At 48.8% G+C, this 21,442-nt stretch overlaps 1 protein-coding gene across 17 annotated transcripts in view; it reads right to left on the bottom strand.

Annotated features, from left to right (window-relative positions):
- Positions 1 to 2,763: 2,763 nt before the first annotated feature.
- The window catches only part of CEP164 (centrosomal protein 164), a 91,901-nt gene continuing 73,222 nt past the window's right edge, over positions 2,764 to 21,442 (bottom strand). For 12 of the 17 annotated variants that reach the window (XM_063671477.1, XM_063671481.1, XM_063671479.1 and 9 more), the window contains 12 exons: positions 20,978 to 21,061; positions 20,792 to 20,860; positions 20,255 to 20,430; positions 19,818 to 19,944; positions 19,392 to 19,453; positions 18,690 to 18,912; positions 7,979 to 8,086; positions 6,984 to 7,122; positions 6,048 to 6,395; positions 5,123 to 5,189; positions 4,101 to 4,223; positions 2,764 to 3,946 (listed from right to left, as the gene is read on the bottom strand). In XM_063671477.1, coding sequence (XP_063527547.1) covers positions 3,850 to 3,946; positions 4,101 to 4,223; positions 5,123 to 5,189; positions 6,048 to 6,395; positions 6,984 to 7,122; positions 7,979 to 8,086; positions 18,690 to 18,912; positions 19,392 to 19,453; positions 19,818 to 19,944; positions 20,255 to 20,430; positions 20,792 to 20,860; positions 20,978 to 21,061 — 1,623 coding nt within the window. In that variant the 3' untranslated portion in view covers positions 2,764 to 3,849. Of the gene's footprint in view, positions 3,947 to 4,100; positions 4,721 to 5,122; positions 5,190 to 6,047; positions 6,396 to 6,963; positions 7,123 to 7,978; positions 8,087 to 18,689; positions 18,913 to 19,391; positions 19,454 to 19,817; positions 19,945 to 20,254; positions 20,431 to 20,791; positions 20,861 to 20,977; positions 21,062 to 21,442 lie in introns of those variants that run through there. The other 5 variants (XR_010127646.1, XR_010127648.1, XM_063671478.1 and 2 more) reach the window with 5 other exon arrangements.

Raw genomic sequence — 21,442 nt, 5'->3', positions numbered from 1 at the left:
AAACAAACTAGGTCTTTGATAATGTGTGTGCTGGCCTGTGTGAACCACCAGCTTCTTGGAAGGGGAAAATAAGAGTGCATTGTTTTCCAACTAAAAAGAACTAGAAAAGAAGGGAAGGCCTGTCTTCCTCTGGCTGTGGTAGTCCATCATGGAAAAGAGCATTACACTGCCCTTCCCTTGGGGTGCTGTGTGACATACCTGCTGGAGAGGGCACATGTCATGGGAGGGCAGGCAGGGGAAGCAGGCAGGAGATGCAAGAGGAAAGGAGAAAGAAGGAGACTTTCCAATTCATCAGGACATGGCTGATAGCAGGAACTCCATTTTTTAACCATCACTTCCCCACCTCCCCCAGAAAAGCTGGTGGTGGGATCAGCAATCCCCTCTCAGCACACCTCCCCACCAGAGCCTTGTCTTGGCCCTCCAGCAGCCCTCTGGATGAGGCCAACTCCCCACCCAAGGTAGACCCCTCAGAGTTGCTGAAGCAGAGGCCGCTACCCTGCTTCATTCCCAGAGTGTGGGTTCAGGCTTAGAGCTTGTGACCAGGGAAGACACAGGAATGGAAAGGACTTGTTCAGGTGACAGCTTGTGGGTGGCAGAGTCAAAAGTAAACCCAGGACGGAGGCCAAGATTATTTCCCCACACCTCATACTGCTATTTTGTGTGGGAGTTTACTGGAGGGGCAGGGAGGTGGGAGGGGTCAGTGGGGACCGTCTGTCATCATTCCCAGCATTGTTCCCTTAAGAAAACAGCCAATCAACCACTCACGACAGAGCTTCGGGCAATCGTCCCATCCTACATTAGGAGTGACCCATACTCCACCAGTAATGGGGAAGAGAATCGTAAGTGTCCCTTCTTTTTATTTGCATAAAATCTCCAGAAAGAACTTAGTATTTTTTACCTTCAAGGGGGAGCACTAGATAACTCATGGAGTGACTTTTGTACCATTTGAATATCGAGTCATGTGAACATATAGTCTACTAAGAATATCCTTTTAAAAAAAAAAAAAAAACTCTTTTCTGAAGCCCCAGGCCGGGAAGTTAGGACACTGGTTCCATTCCTACCTCTGCCGCTGTGACTGCAACTTGGGGCACCTCATGTCGCCTCTCTAGGCAGTTTCCTCTCCTGCAAAACCTGAAGGAATCCATAAGGCCCCGCTATGGACCCCAATTCCTATGATGAAACCCAATCCCCAGTGCAATGATATGAGGAGGCAGGGCCTTTGGGGAGGTGATTTGGATGTGAAGGCGCAGCCCTCATGACTGGGATTAGTGCCCTCAGAAGGGGCTGAAGGAGCCAAGAGTCCTACACTTCTACTAGGTGAGGATGCAGAAGGTGCCCTCTAGGAACTAGAAACCGCTCACCAGACACCGAATTTGTCAACACCTTGATCTTGGATTTTCAGCCTCCAGAACTGTGAGAAATAAATTGTTGTTTAAAAGCTACCTGGTTGATGGTATTTTGTCACAGCAGTCCAAGCAGACTCAATGGCCCCTTTCAGCTCCAAACATCTATGATTCTAGTCTCCCCAGCTAGATGCTAAAACCCATGAGAAGAGGGATGGGACAATTTTGGAATCTTCTGAAAAAGTCCCTTTGTAAGCCCCAACTCAAGATGGTTTTCCCCCAGCTAGAAGCCACCCGCTTCCTGCAAACCAGATCTTCAGACCAAGCTGGACAGGACTGTTCTGTGTGCCAGGAGGAGGATAGGAGATGCTGACACAACAGAGCCTGGTTCACAGATCTCAACTTTCAGAGATCTGGGTTCAAATACTGGGTCATTCGCTGTATGACCTTGGGCTATAGTGATTTCACCTCTCTGAGCCTAAGTTGCCGCATGGATGAAATAACACTAAAACAAATGTTAGCTTGCTTCTCCTTCCCTCCCTTCTTTCCTTTCTTCCTTCCCCCCAGAAAGTGGCTAGGACACAGAACTGGGTTATTTTGCATGCTTTGTCCTTAGGTTGGTTTTCTTACACAAATCCATGTCATGTGGCCATCTTGGTTTGTTCTCCTAGCAATTCTGTTGCTACAAATCCAAGACTGTATTTAGGCTGTTCACACCGCTGGAGCAGAAAAACCCAGCTAACTTTGCCAGCTTAGGGACTTTGGGGGACTCATCTTGCATTTGTCTGCATGGGGAAAACACCAATCAGCCTTTGGGAAATGGCACCATGGGTCTCCAGCTGGTAGGTGGGAGAGCAGTGAAGGGGCAAAGGGAGAGATGGCGAATTCAGCACTTCCCAAGGACTGGTAGCGGGGAAGACGGCGCTCTGGGGGCGCAGGGATGTAAAGATTCTCTGAGCCCTGTTTTCCTCATCCATAAAAATGGAGCAGAAAATATCTACATCAATATCTACATTGTTGCAATGATTAAATCAGATACTACAGAGGGCAGTGTTCTATGAATATTCATTTTTCCTTCCTCCCTTCTCAGGAAGGAGGCAAAGGCCTCCCAAAAGGAGACACATTTACATGACTGCCTTGTAGAAAATGGACCTGCAGAGATTTAAATGATGCAGAAAACACCCAGGATTATCACTAGAGTTGGCTGCACCACATAAGCTATTCCCAAAGCACACAGAATGAGCCACATGATGAAACGGAGTTTTCTATGTAGTGGGCTGATGCCTAAAAGGCATCTGAGGAGATCAACAGCCAGTTGGATCTTAGTTTCTTATTCCATGACCGAGAAATGAGTTGCAGGACGGATGGAGTTAATTTGTGTGTCAGAGAGGCAAGGGCAACCCCACAGCTTGCAAAAAAATAAAAATAAGTGCATTTTATTTAAACAACGGAACAAACATCAGAGAGTATCCCCTGCAAAGCACCCACCCCAGAGCCCACTGATGGAAGCGGGGCTGCAGGACGCTCTGCCACAACAGCAGCATCTCCAACTGCACAAAGACCCCTTGCTGCCAGGGCCAGGCACCGGCCTAGCCCCTCGCCTGCCTGCCTGAGGCAGCCGTGGAATCAGGGCAGGGGTGGCACAGGTAGAAAAGACAGATGGAAACAATGCCCATGAATATACCCAACGTGTCCCAGGAGGATAAAAGCCGCCATGAGGACCAGCAGCCATCCCAGTCTTTTTTTTGGCCTCCCGGAGAAGCTGTGTTTGAGACCTGAGACTCCAGCTGAAATGGCTCCCTGAGGAGCCCCAGGGAGCAGGAGGGGTGCTCCTGAGGACAGCCCCCGAGGAAAACACAGTGCCTGCAGAGGGACAGCCCCCAGCACCCTCCGGCAGGGCTCTGGACAGCTAAGCCCAATCCTGAGAGAGTCAAAAAGAGAGACGGAATGCTCAAGAAAAGAGGCATTTAAAAATTAAGAAAAGAAAGACAAAAAAGAAAGGGTCTGATCTAAGGCTGAGGTATTGGAGATAGATGTGGGCCCAGAGAAACTGGGTCCCAGGGTACACACACGCTGGGGGTCTTTGTCCTGATGAACTAAGAACCATACGCACAACCTCCTTGGGAGCCCCGAGCAGTGCGCTGCAGGGACAAGGAAACAACCAGCTCCAAAGGGACTCCCTGGGCCTCTGAAGGCAGCTCCTCTAACACCTCCCTTCCTCCCAACGGGCTTCCCGGCCCTGATACCCCACAGCCACCGCACACCATCAGCTTGCCATGTCAATGACAAGAGCTCGTACAAGTCCACACATTTTAGCCCGAGATAGGTTATGTAGTCACAGAATGTGCGGCTTTACTGTTCCACTCAACCCCCTGCTCCCTGGTGGCTCCTGCAAGTCAAAGGAGGAAGGAGGGTGCTTTCTCAGATGGAAGAAGGCAGGCAGCTCCTCAGGCACCTGGTCTGGGCGGAGGAGAGGCTGGGCTGCCCCAAGCCCCTGCTCAGGGCCTCAGAAGCGATACACCTTCACTCTGTTGTGCTCATCAAGGCCCAGCTGCAGAAGGCTCAAAGTAGCTTTTGGCTTGGGTGCTGAAGAGAAGAGAGGTCTGGCCACAAGGTGAAGGAAAACTGCAGTCACTGGGCATAGCCAGGCAGGGGCCATGAAAGGGTCAAAGGCTGAACAGGATCCTCCTCAGACCCTCAGGGCACAAGCACGGGCCCCACAGCCCAGCCCGGTTTGGGAACCAGGTAAAAGGATACAACCTGGGGTCATTCTTGACACGTTCCAGCCACCTCCGGTTGGCCTCAATTATGCCCTGAAAGGTGGGGCTGCCCGCCTCAGGGACTTGCGAATGGGAGTGCTGTAGGAGCCGGAGCTGCTCACTGGGAAGGAAGAGGAGAGCATGGGGGAGGGGAGAGAGGAGGCGCGGAAGTGACAGAGGATGCACAGAGGCCATCACAGCTGTCGCCTCCTCCCTCTTCCTCTCAGCTACCAGAGCAGCTTCTCCGAGGTCCTAGCAATTTAAAGCTTCAAAACATTTGCCCCTCCAAAACAGTTCCCAAACGGGAAGGTGGTGGACGCCCTCTGCCCCCTTGCTGGGTGCTACTGATACAAGGCTCTGGGCTCCCACAACTGCCTGCTCCTGCCAATCTCATCAGCAAAGCGCTCCCCTCTGTCAACTCAATCCTTGGCCAGCGTCAGCTCTCAAGTTGGCCAAAGGGTTGGTGGGGGGTACTCACTGTTAGCGGCCTAAGGGAGGGAGAGGGGGAAACATTTGGCAAGGAATGAGATGAATGGAAAATTAATAACTGGTTGAAATAATTGCCCGTCTGTCTCCTCCACAGGGTGTCCCTCTCACTCCAGATGTTGCTCAGCAGGACTGGGGGAATAAGGGAGTCACAGGAAGCAAACAAGAGCTCAAGGGCAAAGACAAAGGCCAGACTCTGGGGCTGGAGGGGCTAGAGGGAGGGGCGGGGGCAGGGTCCCACCAGCGGCTGACTCCTCCCCACAGGGGCCAGAGGGCAGCTTCCTCAGGGGGTTGGTGGGGTAAGCCCAGCCCTTCCCCAGTGGGACCTTGGCAGTGTGAACTTGACTTTCCCCTGGTCACAGAGGGGTGCCTCAGACCCAGGCAAGTAGGGACAGCTCTGTGGACTAGAGGCCTGCCTGATTTCTTGGGGAAGACCAGGAGGTCTGCTCCCCTCAGAGGTCCACCCGCCCAGGGAAGCACAGTGAGCAGCTCGACTATGACGTTCCACCCCAACCAGCCCCCAGGGAGGCTCACCTGGCAGACATGTAACCCAGCCTGCTCTCCAGTGGGGCAGGGCTGTTGCTGAGCAGCGGGATGCCAGCTGGAAGAGCATGGGGACAGGGCTCAGAAATGGGCAGTGGCCACCACCCTGCCCACCAGCACCTCTTGCCTCCCCAGAATAAACAATCAAAGCAAAAGCGGCTGGAGGCCAGAGACAGGTGAGAGGCAGGAATGGTCCTATTTATTTCATTTTTAAAACTTAATCTACTTTTCAATTTGGGTTAGGGCAGAAAGAAGATATTTTGTTTTCCCTCAAATGCCTTGTGTTTTATGGCTTTTCATAATCCTCCACAGGGCTGAGACCCGGGGAGGCCACTTGGCTCAGAAGCAAGAATTAGCCACACAGCCAAGAGGTTCCAAGCAGAATCCTGGAGTCACAGAGACATGGGGTCACAACTGAGTTTGTCACTCACTCACTGGGTACCCTGGAGCATACTACTTGCACTCTCGGAACCTCAGTTTCCTCATCTGTAAAATGGGGATAAATAATTCCTACCTCAGAGAATGAAGAACTAAATGGAAAACTATATATAAACTGCTTGGCCCATCATGTATTGCACAAGATAGTAGCTATTAAGATAATGACAACAATGACCGTTTAGGTTCTGCTGAGCTCCAGAATCCATAATAAAGGCTCCAGTCAGCCAGGCTCCATCTAAACCGTCCCGACCCATAGAACTCCTGGCTGCAGGGCTACCTGCAATGTCTCCTTCCTCAGGGACCCACAGGTAGAGTCAATGGACCAATGGACTATGGCAACGTTGGGGGAGGAGAGGTGTGGCAAAGGGATGCAAAAGAGGAAGAGGAAAAAAGGAGCAGGAGAAAGAGGGTAGAAGAAAAGGAAGGAAGAGGAGGAGGAGGAGGCAGGTGGGAAGGCTCCGCCCAGAGTGGGGCTTACATGGAAAATACTTGCGCCACTTCTCCAACAGGAAGTCGTCCACTGTTTGAGCCACAGAGGAGGGGAGCCTGGGCCCCTGCCCTGAATCCCAGGCCCATTGGGTGGACGTGGGTGTAGCAGATGATAAGGCTGAGAACCTGGCCAGGGAGCCATAGTAGGTGGGGGTGGGGGTGCTCTTAGGGTCCCGGGGAGGGAGCTGGGCTGGCGTGGAGGCGAGAAGCGGCGGCGGCGACTGAGGGTTGAGGCTGTCCAGGATGCTGAGGACACTGCTCAGCTGGCTGCTGATCTGCCGGAGGGAGTGGCTAAGCCCATGGATCTTGCAGGAGGTGAGACTCGGGGTTGAGTCGACTGAAAGAAAAGAGGTAGATGGTGGGAAGGGACTCAAGCTCAGGACCCTGGACCATTCCCAGACACAGCTGTCACGGAGGACCCTACTGGCCACCCCTCCCTGCTTCTCCAGACAACAGCCCCTCAACCTCAGGAGGGGTCAGGGATGGCAGGGCTTCTATGTTCCAGACAGTGCAAGCGAGAAGCCGGCCATGAGAAACAGGTTTCCAGGGCAAGGCCCTGGGTGAAGGGCCCAGGACCCCAGAGAGAAGGAAGGGGAGAGGGCCCTTCTGTCACAAATGGGCCAGAGAAGCTGAGAGAGAAAAGCCTCCTCAAGGAGGCCCTGGAAGAGAAGAGGCCAGTAGGGCCAGTGGTCACACCGTAGAGTGCTCTGCAGCATTCAGAGGGCTTCCCTGACCTTTCAGCCCCACGTGCTGGCAAACCTAGATGGCCTGATTCCTTCCCAGCATTGACTGAGCACCTAGTCCAGACACCGGCTCACAAAGGCCTCCCTCTGCAGGGCTGAGGGAAGGGAGCTCTTCTTCTATTCCCCAAGTTCCTCCCATTGCATGGGTACCACGGTCCTCACCCCGCATCTCCCCCACTCACTCCTCTGCTGCCGCCACCACTCACGGTGAGGCAGGGAAAAAGATTCAGAACTTTCACTGCTCAGGCTGTCCATGTCACTGAGGTCGAAGGTTACCGCCTTCTTGGTGGGGGATCCTCCCAGAGTGCCCTCATCTGAGGCCTGCGGGGTAAAGTCAGCAGTTATGACCCACCCCTCCAGCGTGCTTTCTACCCTTCCTCTTTCCTTCCTAGGAAGTGGCTAGGACACTGAGCTAGGTTCTTCTGTATGTTTTGTCTTTAAGCTGGTTTTCTTACGCAAATCCATGAAATATGGGCATCTCCATTTGTTCTCCTAGCAATTTTGATGCTACAAATTCAAGGTGGTATGTAGCCTGTCGCCCTTGTGATGTGTGGGAACTGAGGACTTGGTGAGTAGACTCCTCTGGGGCCCAGAGTTCCACCAGGTACCCTGGGTGAAGCAAATCACACAGCTGCCTCACAGCAGGATGGGAGGGAGGCAAGGCTCAGCATATGTCCCAAATGCCTGAGACATAGACAACAGTGCCATCAGGTCCACACAGACCCCCACCACCCTTTCCAGTAAGCTCTCCCTGCAGTGTTACTCCACCTAAGTCTCTCCTGCTACATCTAAGCCTCAGACATCTAGGAGAAAGTCCACAAGGTCCCAAGGCAGGTAGGAAAACCTATCATGTGTGTCCATTCCTGACACCCTGGTCACACCTCTCCTTAGGGACCAGGGCAGGGTAAGGGCTCGGCCCTCTTCTCAGGCACCTGTAGCAAGAGGTTCCAGGTATATTCAGGACCATTCAGCACAGGTATCCAAACCCACAGGTGTCTTCAACATACTCAGAACTGAAGCCACTGCCACCTTCATCAGCCAGTAGACAAGTCTACTGCCCAATCCTGGGCCCTAGAGGCCCAACTCCCCCTGATGCAGGACCAAAGAACTCAACCCAATCCCAAGGACAGAAGAGGAAGGCCGGGGCCCACTGGGCTATGTGGACATGGGGCTGCACCTCTTCCCGAAGAGAGGACTCCAGCTGATTCAGCTTCTCCTCTTTCTTCTTCAGCAGGTTGTGGCCTTTCCGCATGGCTGACTTCATCTCATCCAGGTGCCTGGTCTCCTGCAGCCAAGGAGAAAACAGAGGAGAAATGACTACCCACACAGACGCTGGAGTCCCACCCCTGCCATTTGCTGACTGGGTGATCTCGAACAAATTACTATAGTCTGTTGTCTCATCTAGAATAGAGAACTATGACTTTTCATAGGGTCGTGAGAATTACAAGAGAAAGAGTATGTTACTATGTTACATGCTTAACACCATGCCCACACCTTAAAAACTCTCAAATGGTTACTGTTAACCAAATGGTTATTATTTATTATGATTACTGTTTTTAGAGATGAGATCTCACCATCACCCAGGCTGGAGTGCAGTAGCCTGATTACAGCTCATTGCAGCCTCAACTTCCTGGGCTCAGGCAATCCTCCCACCTCAGCCTCCCAAGTAGCTGGGACTACAGATGTGTGCCACCACACCTGGCTATTTTTTTTCTTTTTTCTTTTTTTCTCCTTTTTTTTTTTTTTTTTTTTTTTGTAGAGACAGAGTTTTGCAATGTTGGCCAGGCTGGTCTCAAAATCAAGTGATCCTCCAGCCTCAGCCTCCCAAAGCACTGGGATTACAGGCATGAGCCACCACATCAGCCGCCAATGGTTATTATTATCACTGCTCCAATTATGATCATTCTCATCACCACCACCACCATGGTTGAAAGGGGTTAAGCAGAGCAATTACAGGGTTGTGGGCAGCATGTATATAACCCTGGGAAGCTGCCCCTCTGTCTGTTCCAGCCCTTGCTCTCTGCTGACCCCAAGCCAGTCCTAGGGGCCATTGGGGCCTGAGCCCCTTACCAGTTCTGAACACCATCAGAAACACCATTTCTTTTCTTTTTTTTTTTGAAATAGAGTCTCGCTCTGTTACCCATGCTGGAGTCCAGTGGCGCAATCTCAGCTCACTGCAACCTCCACCTCCTCCTGGGTTCAAGCAATTCTCCTGCCTCAGCCTCCTGAGTAGCTGGGATTACAGGTGTGCACCACCACACCCAGCTAATTTTTTAATTTTTAGTAGAGACGGGGTTTCACCATGTTGGTCAGTCTGGTCTTGAACTTCTGACCTCGTGATCCACCCGCCTCGGCCTCCCAAAGTGCTGGGATTACAGGCATGAGCCAATGCACCTGGCTGAGCACCATCAGATTTCTAAGGGCTAGGTGATCCAAGAGAGCTCACCCTGCCAGGACCCTCAACTGGTCAAAGATCTGTGATCCCAACTAATAATAATGAAGTATCTGCCTTTTCATTGCAAATTAGGCTATCAGAGAAGCAGGGTGGGTAAGTAACTCAAAGCCTTTTGCTAAGTGTGTTCAAAAGACTTTCATGTACGAATGAAGTCTTTAGTGTGACAGAATGGAAAGGCAAAGCACTGGGTTTGAAAGTACTAAACATTAGTCATACTGTTCACCAGGAAAATGGGACTATTACTACTGCCTTGTACATTATAAATGGTTATTGATATAGTTTGGCTCTTTGTCTCCACACAAATCTCATCTTGAACTGTACTCCCACAATTCCCATGTGTTGTGGGAGGGACCTGGAGGGAAATAATCTGAATCATGAGGGCCATTTCCCCCATACTGTTCTCGTGATAGTGAATAAGTCTCACGAGATTTGATGGGCTTATCAGGGGGTTCTGCTTTTGCTTCTTCCTCATTTTTACTTGCCACCACCACGTGAGAAGTGCCTTTTGCCTCCTGCCATGATTCTGAGGCTTCCCCAGAATAATTTCCCCAGTGGAACTGTAAGTTCAATTAAACCTCTTTTTCTTCCCGGTTTTAGGTATGTCTTAATCCACAGCATGAAAACAGACTAATACAGTAAGTTGGCACCAGGAGTGGGGTGTTTCTGAAAAGATACCCAAAAATGTGGAAGCAACTTTGGAAATGGGTAACAGGCAGAGGCTGGAACAGTTTGGAGGGCTCAGAAGAAGACAGGAAAATGTGGGAAAGTTTGGAACCTCCTAGAAACTTGTTGAATGGCTTTCACAAAAATGCTGATAGTGATATGAACAATAAGGTCCAGGCTGAGGTGGTCTCAGATGGAGATGAGGAACTTGTTGGGAACTGGAGCAAAGGTGACTCTTGTTATGTTTTAGCAAACGGACTGGCAGCATTTTGCCCCGGCCCTAGAGATTTGTGGAACTTTGAACATGAGAGAGATGATTTAGTGTCTCTGGCAGAAGAAATTTCTAAGCAGCAAAGCATTCAAAAGGTGACTTGGGTGCTGTTAAAAGCATTTCATTTTAAAAGAGAAACAGAGTATAAAAGCTCAGAAAATTTGCAGCCTGATGATGCAGTAGAAAAAAAAAACCCTGGAATGGCTGGCAAGATGGCCAAATAGGAACAGCTCCAGTCTGCAGCTCCCAGCGAGATCAATGCAGAAGGCAGGTGATTTCTGCATTTCTAACTGAGGTACCCAGCTCATCTCATTGGGGCTGGTTAGACAGTGGGTGCAGCCAAGGGAGGGCGAGCCAAAACAAGGTGGGCGCCACCCCACCCGCAAAGCACAAAGGGTCAGGGAACTCCCTCCCCTAGCCAAGGGAAGACACAAGGGACTGTGACTTGGGGGACAGTGCATTCCAGCCCAGATACTACGCTTTTCTCACAGTCTTTGCAACCTGCAGACCAGGAGACTCCCTTGGATGCCTACACCACCAGGGCACTGGGTTTCAAGCACAAAACTGGGCAGTCATTTGGGCAGACACTGAGCTAGCTGCAGGAGTTTTTTTCATACCCCAGTGGCACCTGGAATGCCAGTGAGACAGAACCATTCACTCCCCTGGAAACGGGGCTGAAGCCAGGGAGCTAAGTGGTCTAGTTCCAGATCCCACCCCAACAGAGCCCAGCAAGCTAAGATCCATTGGCTTGAAATTCCTGCTGCTAGCACAGCAGTCTGAAGTCGACCTGGGATGCCCGAGCTTGGTGGGGGCGGGGCATCTGCCATTACTGAGGCTTGCCATTACTGAGGTTTTCCCCTAACAGTGTAAACAAAGCCACCAGGAAGTTCCAACTGGACGGAGCCCGCCACAGCTCCACAAAGCCACTGTAGCCAGACTGCCTCTCTAGATTCCTCCTCTCTGGGCAGGGCATCTCTGAAAGAAAGGCAGCAGCCCCAGTCAGGAGCTTATAGATAAAACTCACATCTCCCTGGGACAGAGCACCTGGGGGAAGGGGCAGCTGTGGGCACACCTTCAGCAGACTTAAACATTCCTGCCTGCTGGCTCTGAAGAGAGCAGCAGATCTCCCAGCACAGCACTTGAGCTCTGCTAAGAGACAGACTGCCTCCTCAACTGGGTCCTTGACCCCCATGCCTCCTGACTGGGAGACACCGCCTAGCAGGGGTCAACAGACACCTCGTACAGGAGAGCTCCAGCTGGCATCTGGTGGGTGCCCCTCTGGGACAAAGCTTCCAGAGGAAGGAAAAGGCAGCAATCTTTGCTGTTCTGCAGCCTCTGCTGGTGATATCCAAGCAAATAGGGTCTAGAGTGGACCTCCAGCAAACTCCAGCAGACCTGCAGCAGAGTGGCCTGACTGTTAGAAGGAAAACTAACAAACAGAAAGGAATAGCATCAACATCAACCAAAAGGACATCCACACAAAAACCCCATCTGAAGGTCACCAACATCAAAGACCAAAAGTAGATAAATCCATGAAGATGAGGAAAAACCAGCACAAAAATGCTGAAAATTCCATAAACAAGAATGTCTGTTCTCCTCCAAAGGATCACAACTCCTCGCCAGCAAGGGAACAAAACTGGATGGAGAATGAGTTTGACAAACTGACAGAAACAGGCTTCAGAAGGTGGGTAATAACAAACTCCTCTGAACTAAAGGTGCATGTTCTAACCCAATGCAAGGAAGCTAAGAATCTTGTAAAAAGGTTAGAGGAATTGCTAACTAGAATAACCAGTTTAGAGAAGAACATAAATGACCTGATGGAGCTGAAAAACAAGCATGAGAACTTTGTGAAGCATACACAAGTATAAATAGCTGCATCAATCAAGCGGAAGAAAGGATATCAGAGATTGAAGATCAACAATGAAATAAAGCGTGAAGACAAGATTAGAGAAAAAAGAATGAAAATGAATGAACAAAGCCTCCAAGAAATATGGGACTATGTAAAAAGACCAAACCTACGTTGATTGGTATACCTAAAAGTGATGGGGAGAATGGGACCAAGTTGGAAAACACTCTTCAGGATATTATCCAGGAGAACTTCCCCAACCTAGCAGGACAGGCCAACATTCAAATTCAGGAAATACAGAGAACACCGCAAAGATACTCCTCGAGAAAAGCAACCCCAAGACACATAATCATCAGATTCACCAAGGTAGAAATGAATGAAAAAATGTTAATGGCAGCCAGAGAGAAAGGTCGGGTTACCCACAAACGGAAGCCCATCAGACTAACAGCGGATCTCTCTGCAGAAACCCTACAAGCTAGAAGAGAGTGGGGGGACTATTCAACATTCTTAAAGAAAAGAATTTCATATCCAGCCAAACTAAGCTTCATAAGTGAAGGAGAAATAAAATCCATACAGACAAGCAAATGCTGAGAGATTTTGTCACCACCAGGCCTGCCTTACAAGAGCTCCTGTAGGAAGCACTAAACATGGAAAAGAACAACCGCTACCAGCCACTGCAAAAACATGCCAAATTGTAAAGACCATCGATGCTATGAAGAAACTGCATCAACTAATGGGCAAAATAACCAGCTAGCATCATAATGACAGGATCAAATTCACACATAACAATATTAGCCTTGAATGTAAACAGGCTAAATGCCCCAATTAAAAGACACAGACTGGCAAACTGCATAAACAGTCAAGACCCACCAGTGTGCTGTATTCAGGAGACCCACCTCGTGTGCAAACACACACATAGGCTCAAAATAAAGGGATGAAGGAATAGTTACCAAGCATATGGAAAGCAAAAAAAGGCAGGGGTTACAATCCTAGTCTCTGATAAAACAGACTTTAAACCAACAAAGATAAAAAAAGACAAAGAAGGGCATTACATAATGGTAAAGGGAGAAGAGCTAACTATCCAAAATATATATGCACCCAGGAGCACCCAGATGCATAAAGCAAGTTGTTAGAGACCTACAAAGAGACTTGGACTCCCACACCCCACTGCCAATATTAGACAGATCAACAAGACAGAAAATTGACAAGGATATTCGGGACTTGAACTCAGCTCTGGACCACAGAACTCTCCATTCCAAGTCAATGGAATATACATCCTTCTCAGCACCACATAGTGCTTATTCTAAAACTGACTGCATAATTGGAAGTAAAACACTCCTCAGCAAATGCAAAAGAACGGAAATCATAACAAACAGTCTCTCAGACCACAGTGCATCAAATTAGAACTCAAGATTAAGAAACTCACTCAAGGTTGGGTGCAGTGGCTCAGGCCTGTAATCCCAACACTTTGGGAGGCTGAGCCAGGAGGATCACGAGGTCAGGAGCTCAAGACCAGCCTGACAAACATGGTGAAACCCCGTCTCTACTAAAAATACAAAAATTAACTGGGCATGGTGGCACACACCTGTAATCCCAGCTACTCAGGAGGCTGAGGCAGGAGAATCGCTTGAATCCGGGAGGCAGAGTTTGCATGAGCCAAGATCATGCCACTGCACTCCAGCCTGGGTGACAGAGCAAGACTCTGCCTCAAAAAAAAAAAAAAAAAAAAAAAAGAAAGAAACAAGTAAGTTATTTGAAACCAATGAGAACAAAGACACAATGTACCAGAATCTCTGGGACACAGCTAAAGCAGGGTTTAGAGGGAAACTTACAGCACTAAATGCCCACAGGAGAAAGCAGGAAAGATCTAAAATCAACACCCTAGCACCACAATTAAAAGAAGTAGAGAAGCAAGAGGAAACAAATTCAAAAGTTAGCAGAAGACAAGAAATAACTAAGATCAGAGCAGAACTAAAGGAGACAGAGACACAAAAAACCCTTTAAAAAAATCAATCAATCCAGGAGCTGGTTCTTTGAAAAGAACTATTAGTCTGCTATCCAGACTAATAAAGAAGAAAAGAGAGAATAATCAAACAGACACAATAAAAAATAATAAAGGGAATATTACCACTGATCCCACAGAAATACAAACTACCATCAGAGAATACTATACACACTTGTATGCAAATAAACTAGAAAATCTAGAAGAAATGGATAAATTCCTGGACACATATACCCTCCCAAGACTAAACCAGAAAGAAGTTGAATCCCTGAATAGACCAATAACAAGTCCTGAAATTGAGGCAGTAATTAAAAGCCTACCAATCAAAAAAAGCCCAGGACCAGACAGATTTAAAGCCGAATTCTACCAGAGGTACAAAGAGGAGTTGGTACCATTCCTTCTGAAACTACTCCAAACAATAGAAAAAGGACTCCTCCCTAACTCATTTTATGAAGCCAGCATCATCCTGATACCAAAACCTAGCAGAGACACAACAAACAAAGAAAATTTCAGGCCAATATCCCTGATGAACATCAATGTGAAAATTATCAATAAAATACTGAATCTAGCAGCACATCAAAAAGCTTATCCACCACAGTCAAGTCGGCTTCATCCCTGGGATGCAAGGCTGGTTCAACATATGTAAATCAATAAACGCAATCCATCACATAAACAGAACCAATGACAAAAACCACATGATTATCTATGATTATCTGAACAGATGCAGAAAAGGCCTTCGATAAAATTCGACACCCCTTCATGCTAAAAACTCTGAATAAACTAGGTATTGATGGAATGTATCTCAAAATAATAAGAGCTATTTATGACAAACCCACAGCCAATATCATACTGAATGGACAAAAACTGGAAGCATTCCCTTTGAAAACCGGCACAAGACAAGGATGCCCTCTCTCACCACTCCTATTCAACACAGTATTGGAAGTTCTGGCCAGGGTAATCAGGCAAGAGAAAGAAACAAAGGGTATTCAAATAGGAAGAGAGGAAGTCAAATGGTTTCTGTTTGCAGATGACATGACTGTATATTTAGAAAATCTCATCATCTCAGCCCAAAATCTCCTTAAGCTGATCAGCAACTTCAGCAAAGTCTCAGGATACAAAATCAATGTGCAAAAATTATAAGCATTCCTATACACCAATAATAGACAAACAGAGAGCCAAAGCATGAGTGAACTCCCATTCACAATTGCTACAAAGAGAATAAAATACCTAGGAATCCAACTTATAAGGGATGTGAAGGACCTCTTCAAGGGGAACTACAAACCACTGCTCAAGGAAGTAAGAGAGGACAAAAACAAATGGAAAAACATTCCATGCTCATGGATACAAAGAATCAATATTGTGAAAATGACCATACTGCCCAAAGTAATTTATAGATTCAGTGCTATCCCCATCAAGCTACCATTGACTTTCTTCACAGAATTAGAAAAAACTACTTCAAATTTCATATGGAGCCAAAAAAGAGCCTGTATAGCCAAGACAATCCTAAGCAAAAAGAACAAAGCTGGAGGCATCATGCTACCTGACTTCAAACTATACTACAAGGCTACAGTAACCAAAACAGCATGGTACTGGTACCAAAACAGATATATAGACCAATAGAACAGAACAGAGGCCTCAGAAATAATGCCACACATCTACAACCATTTGATCTTTGACAAACCTGACAAAAACAAGAAATGGGGAAAGGATTCCCTATTTAATAAATGATATTGTGAAAACTTACTAGCCATATGCAGAAAACTGAAACTGGACCCCTTCCTTACACCTTATACAAAAATTAACTTGAGATGGATTAAAGACTTAAATATAAGACCTAAAACCATAAAAACTCCAGAAGAAAACCTAGGCAATACCATTCAGGATATAGGCATGGACAAAAACTTCATGACTAAACACCAAAAGCAATGGCAACAAAAGCCAAAATTGACAAATGGGATCTAATTAAACTAAAGAGCTTCTGCACAGCAAAAGAAACTACCATCAGAGTGAAGAGGCAACCTACAGAATGGGAGAAAATTTTTGCAATCTATCCATCTGACAAAGGGCTAATATCCAGAATCTACAAAGAACTTAAACAAATTTACAAGAAAAAAACAAACAACCTCATCAAAAAGTGGGCAAAGGATACGAACAGACACTTCTCAAAAGAAGACATTTATGCAGCCAACAAACAAACACATAAAAAAAAGCTCATCATCACTGGTCATTAGAGAACTGCAAATCAAAACCACAATAAGACACCATCTCATGCCGGTTAGAATGGCGATCATTAAATAGTCAGGAAACAACAGATGCTGGGAAAGGATGTGGAGAAATAGGAACGCTTTTGCACTGTTGGTGTAAGTATAAATTAGTTCAACCATTGTGGAAGACAGTGTGGTGATGCCTCAAGGATCTAGAACCAGAAATACCATTTGACCCAGCAATCCCATTACTGGGTATATACCCAAAGGATTATAAACCATTCTATTATAAAGACACATGCACACATATGTTTATTGCAGCACTGTTCACAATAGCAGACTTGGAACCAACCCAAATGCCCATCAATGATAGACTGGATAAAGAAAATGTGGCACATATACACCATGGAATACTATGCAGCCATAAAAAAGGATGAGTTCATGTCCTTTGTAGGGACATGGATGAAGCTGGAAACTATCATTCTCAGAAAACTAATACAGGAACAGAAAATCAAACACTGCATGTTCTCACTCATAAGTGGGAGTTGATCAATGAGAACACATGGATAAAGGGAAGGAAAATCACACACCCGGGCCTGTCAGGGTTGGGGGCTAGGGGAGGGATAGCATTAGGAGAAATACCTAATGTAGATGACCGGCTGATGGGTGCAGCAAACCACCATGACACGTATATACCTATGTAACAAACCTGCATGTTCTGCACATGTATCCCAGAACTTAAAGTATAATTAAAAAATAAAAAGAAAGAAAAGAAAAACCCATCTTTTGAGGAGAAATTCAAGCTAGCTGCAAAAATTTTCATATGTAACAAGAAGCAGAATGTTAATCTCCAAGACAATGGGGAAAATGTCTCCAGGACATGACATAGGTCTTCACGGGCAGCCCCTCCCATCACAGACCCAGAGGCCTAGGAGGAAAAAATGGTTTCGTGGGCCAGGCCCAGGGTCCCCATGCTGTGTGCAGCCTAGGGACTTGGTGCCCTGCATCCCAGCCACTCCAGCCATAGCTAAAAGGGGGCAAGGTACAGCCTGGCCCATGGTTTCAGAGGATGCAAGCCCCCCATACCTTGGCAACTTCCATGTGGTGTTGAGCCTGCAGCTGCACAAAAGTCAAGAACTGAGGTTTGGGAACCTCTGTCTAGATTTCAGAAGATATATGGAAACACCTGGATGCCCAGACAAAAGTCTGCTACAGGGGTGGGGCCCTCACGGAGAACTTCTGCTAGGGCAGTTCAGAAGGGAAATGTGGGGTCAGAGCCCCCACACAGAGTCCCTACTGGGACACTGCCTAATAGAGCTGTGAGAAGAGGGCCACTGTCCTCCAGACCCCAGAATGGTAGATCCATCAATAGCTTGCACTATGCACCTCAAAAAGCCACAGATACTCAATGCCAGCCTGTGAAGGCAGCTGAGAAGGGTTTGCCTTCTGGCTGCATTGCTGTACCCTGCAAAGCCACAGGGGCGGAGCTGCCCAAGACTATGAGAATCTACCTCTTGCATCAACATAACCTGGATGTGAGACATGGAGTCAAAGGAGATCATTTTAGAGCTTTAAAATTTGACTGCCCCACTGGATTTCAGACTTGCATGGGCCCTGTAACTCCTTTGTTTTGGCCAATTTCTCCCATTTGGAATGGCTGTATTTACCCAATGCCTGTACCCCCAGTGTATCTAGAAAGTCAGTAGTTTGTTTTTTGATTTTACAGGCTCATAGGCAGAAGGGACTTGCCTTGTCTCAGATGAGACTTTGGACTGTGGACTTTTGGGTTAATGCTGAAGTGAGTTAAGACTTTGGGGACTGTTGGGAAGGCATGATTGGTTTTGAAATGTGAGGACATGAGATATGGAGGGGTAAGGGGTGGAATGACATGGTTTGGCTCTGTGTCCCCACCAAAATCTCATCTTGAATTGTACTCCCGTAATTCCCATGTGTTGTGGGAGGGACCTGGTGGGAGATCATTTGAATCATGGGGGCCATTTCCCCTATACTGTTCTCATGATAGTGAATAAGTCTCACGAGATCCTGATGGGTTTATCATGGGTTTCTGCTTTTGCTTGTTCCTCATTTTCTCTTGCTGCCACCATGTAAGAAGTGCCTTTCACCTCCTGCCATGATTCTGAGGCCTCCCCAGCCATGTGGAACTGTAAGTTCAATTAAACCTCTTTTTCTTCCCAGTTTCAGGTATGTCTTTATCAGCAGCATGAAAATAGACTAATAGTGTTATCATGAGATTCAAATTATTTACTACTAGAAAAGGTGTTTGCATACTATGCATTGCCAAGTAAATATAAGTGACCCAGGGCCAAGGTGGTCACTCTCATGGAGTCCCAAGAATGACCAACTGAGGGGGAGCCCAAAGGACTGTTTTGCTGACTCCCCCCACCTCCCCCACACAGGGCTGGCAGGCCCTTTCCAAAGCTCCTGACCTTCTCCAGGTTCTTGCGCATATCTTCCAGGGCCTTAATGCCTGGTGGGTCTTTGGCCACCTCCTGCGCACTGGCCAGCTCATGGCGCCAATGCTGCTGGGCAGCTTTCAGAGCTGTCTGCCGCCTCCGCATGGAGCGTGTCTGCCGCACAAGGAACTCCTTGGCACTACGGAGGGCTACCCCCTCAGCAGAGAGGAGGCGCCAGACATTGTGGGAGGACAGGCTGGAGCAGGAGAGTTGAAGAAGGAAAACAGAAGCCTCTAAGAACTCCGCTCTGGGTCACATACCCCCTTCCCCAGCAGATGCCCACCCTGAGCACAGACCAGAGCTGCTGGGCTGGGGCTGGGCACTGTGAGTGCAGGGATGCCACTGTTCAATACCCACAGTGCGCAGTGCCTGGGACTGACAGTGCCCCCACCCTGACTCTGAGAGGGATCGGGCCTGGGGCCTCCAGATAGATGACCAGACACTTCCAGCAATCTGCTTCTCCACTAGAGGAGAATGCCATGTCAAAGGTCACAGTGGGCAGTTTCTTGGCTGGCCAGAGAAGATTCCTTAATCCTCCAGAGCCTTCCCCATGAACTAAGCCCCACTGGTGATCACCGTCTCCTCACTTCAGCTCACCCCAGCTCTATGATGCAGGTACTCACTTACCCCTTCATGGTACCCTAACCTCAAATAAGACAGGCTATGGGAACTCACCTGTCCAAGTATAAGTCCTCCTTGCTCTGGGAGAGAGAAGAAGACACCTCTTTGGTCTGGTTCTAGGGACACATGGTAGAAAAGTCCACTGAGTGTAGCAAAAGCAGACACCCTGCAGGTTCAAGACCCCAAAGCCCCTCCCAGTGGCCTAGACAAGGAAATGGCTCTCTAGCTGCCAGGCACTGTTTACTTATAGATATCATCTGACTGGTGGAGACGACTGGTAGCTGGGAATAAGAACAGACCAGGTCCCATAGAGAGCAGAGCCAGCCCCTCCTGATGCCTCGGCCCACCTCATACTCCTCCCCTCCTGAGGCTCCACCCCTCCTGATGAGCTGTCCCCTCTGGAAGTACTGATGCCCAGCCCCTCCCAATGCCCCCCACCATCCTGGTGTCCCAGCCCCCAGCCCCCAGCCCCCAGCTCACTGTCCCAAGGGATTTCCTCAGGTCCTCAATGTGGAGATCTGGCTCAAAATGTGGGGAAGCATTATTTTCCTCAACTGTCACTTCTCTCAACAGGTGCTGCTTCTTTTGAGCTTCAGCCTCCAGGCTGCTGTGGAAGGAAAGGGGAGTGAGAGGCAGGGCTGCGGCTGGGGATGGGGGGGAGGGGTGAAGTGGGTCACTCCCATCCGTCAAAGTCCCTGAGGAAGGGCTGAGGCACGAACAATAGCACCAGAGATCCCCTGCTTTTCAGAGAATCTTAACAACCCCAACTCCCTACAAAATGTAGCCACAGGCTCTTCTGCCTAGCTCCCAAGCTGGGACTCCACCTCTCCCTATTAACTGGGCCATACACAAGCAGCAGAGGTCAGAGGGCAGGCAGGAGGCAGCCAGCAGGGCTAAGTGCAGGGTGCCCACACCACCTGATGTGTTTCTGCAGTTGCTGGCTCTGAGCCTGCAGCAGATCCACTTGGGACTCCAGCTTCAGCTTGCGGGCCTGCAGCTCATCAAGAATTTCTCGGAGCTGCTGGTTTGACTGCAACAGGTGGGTGTGCTCCTTCTGTGCCTCCTCCAGCTGCTGATGGGTGGCTGTGGCTTCCTAGGGGCAAAAGGAAAGATAGAAGCACCCAGAGACAGCACAGGGAGAAGGCAGGGAGCAGACAGCACGAGAGGGTAGGGAAGGCAAAGGAGGACAGGATGGGGATGAACTCAGAGCCACTGAAGTCACCACCTCTGAGGTCAAGAGGTCTGCAGGCTCCTGTCCCACCATAGCCCCACTCCCTTGAGGTTCCCAAGTGGGGTCCACAGAGTGGCACTATTTGTGGAATACTGGCCAACAGAGTTTGGAACCCCAGTGCCCTGGCCCTGGACAGATCAGATGAACAAAATGTGGGGAACAGGGAGAAGAAAGACAGGAAATGGAGGAAAAACAGGAGGGAGGACAAAACAGGGAGACAAACCTCACTCTTCAGAGCAACCTGCCTCTGCACATCAAGCAGCTGCTGCTTCTCCCTCCGGGCGGTCTCCTCCTTGCAGGGAAGAGACAGGATTTTCTGGCTGACTGCAGACCCCAGGTCTGAGGGGCAGAGCCTGCCCTCTGCTGGAGGAGCTATGACTGCGGTCAAGGACTCCTGCAGATCCCTCACCTGGACCTCCAGCAGAGCCAATCTGGCCTTGACATCTTTAGCTCTGGTTTCAAGGTCCAACTCTAGATCCTGGAGCTTCCTTTCCTGCCCAGAAAGAGAAACACATAAGCATAGAAAGAGTGTAAAGCATTAGCTGAGGGGCAGGAGGGGGTTCCAGAACCCACCATGCCACACCACAACCTCTACTCTGGGCTCAGGCTTCCTCGCTGTGTGCCCCTGCAGCCTCCCAGGAAGGCTCCACACCTTGTTTACTTCCTGCTGGGGCAAGGAGACGCAAAGGTGCCAACCCCAATGCCTTACAGGGGCTGACCTCTAGTTCTAATCCTGAGTGTGTTCCCTGGCCCAGAAAACAAAGTAGCAAGGATGCCCCAGCTTGGAGATGGCCAGTGAGAGACTCTCACTCCAGAAGCTGTGAGGTTCCATCCTGCTGGGGCCATGCGTCTGCTCCCAGCACCTTCCTACTGT

This window comes from Pongo pygmaeus, chromosome 9 (genome assembly GCF_028885625.2).
Source record: "Pongo pygmaeus isolate AG05252 chromosome 9, NHGRI_mPonPyg2-v2.0_pri, whole genome shotgun sequence".
Taxonomy (NCBI): Eukaryota; Metazoa; Chordata; class Mammalia; order Primates; family Hominidae; genus Pongo; species Pongo pygmaeus.
The sequence above is the reverse complement of the archived record's forward strand: the minus strand, read 5'-3'. Positions and strand labels throughout refer to the sequence as shown.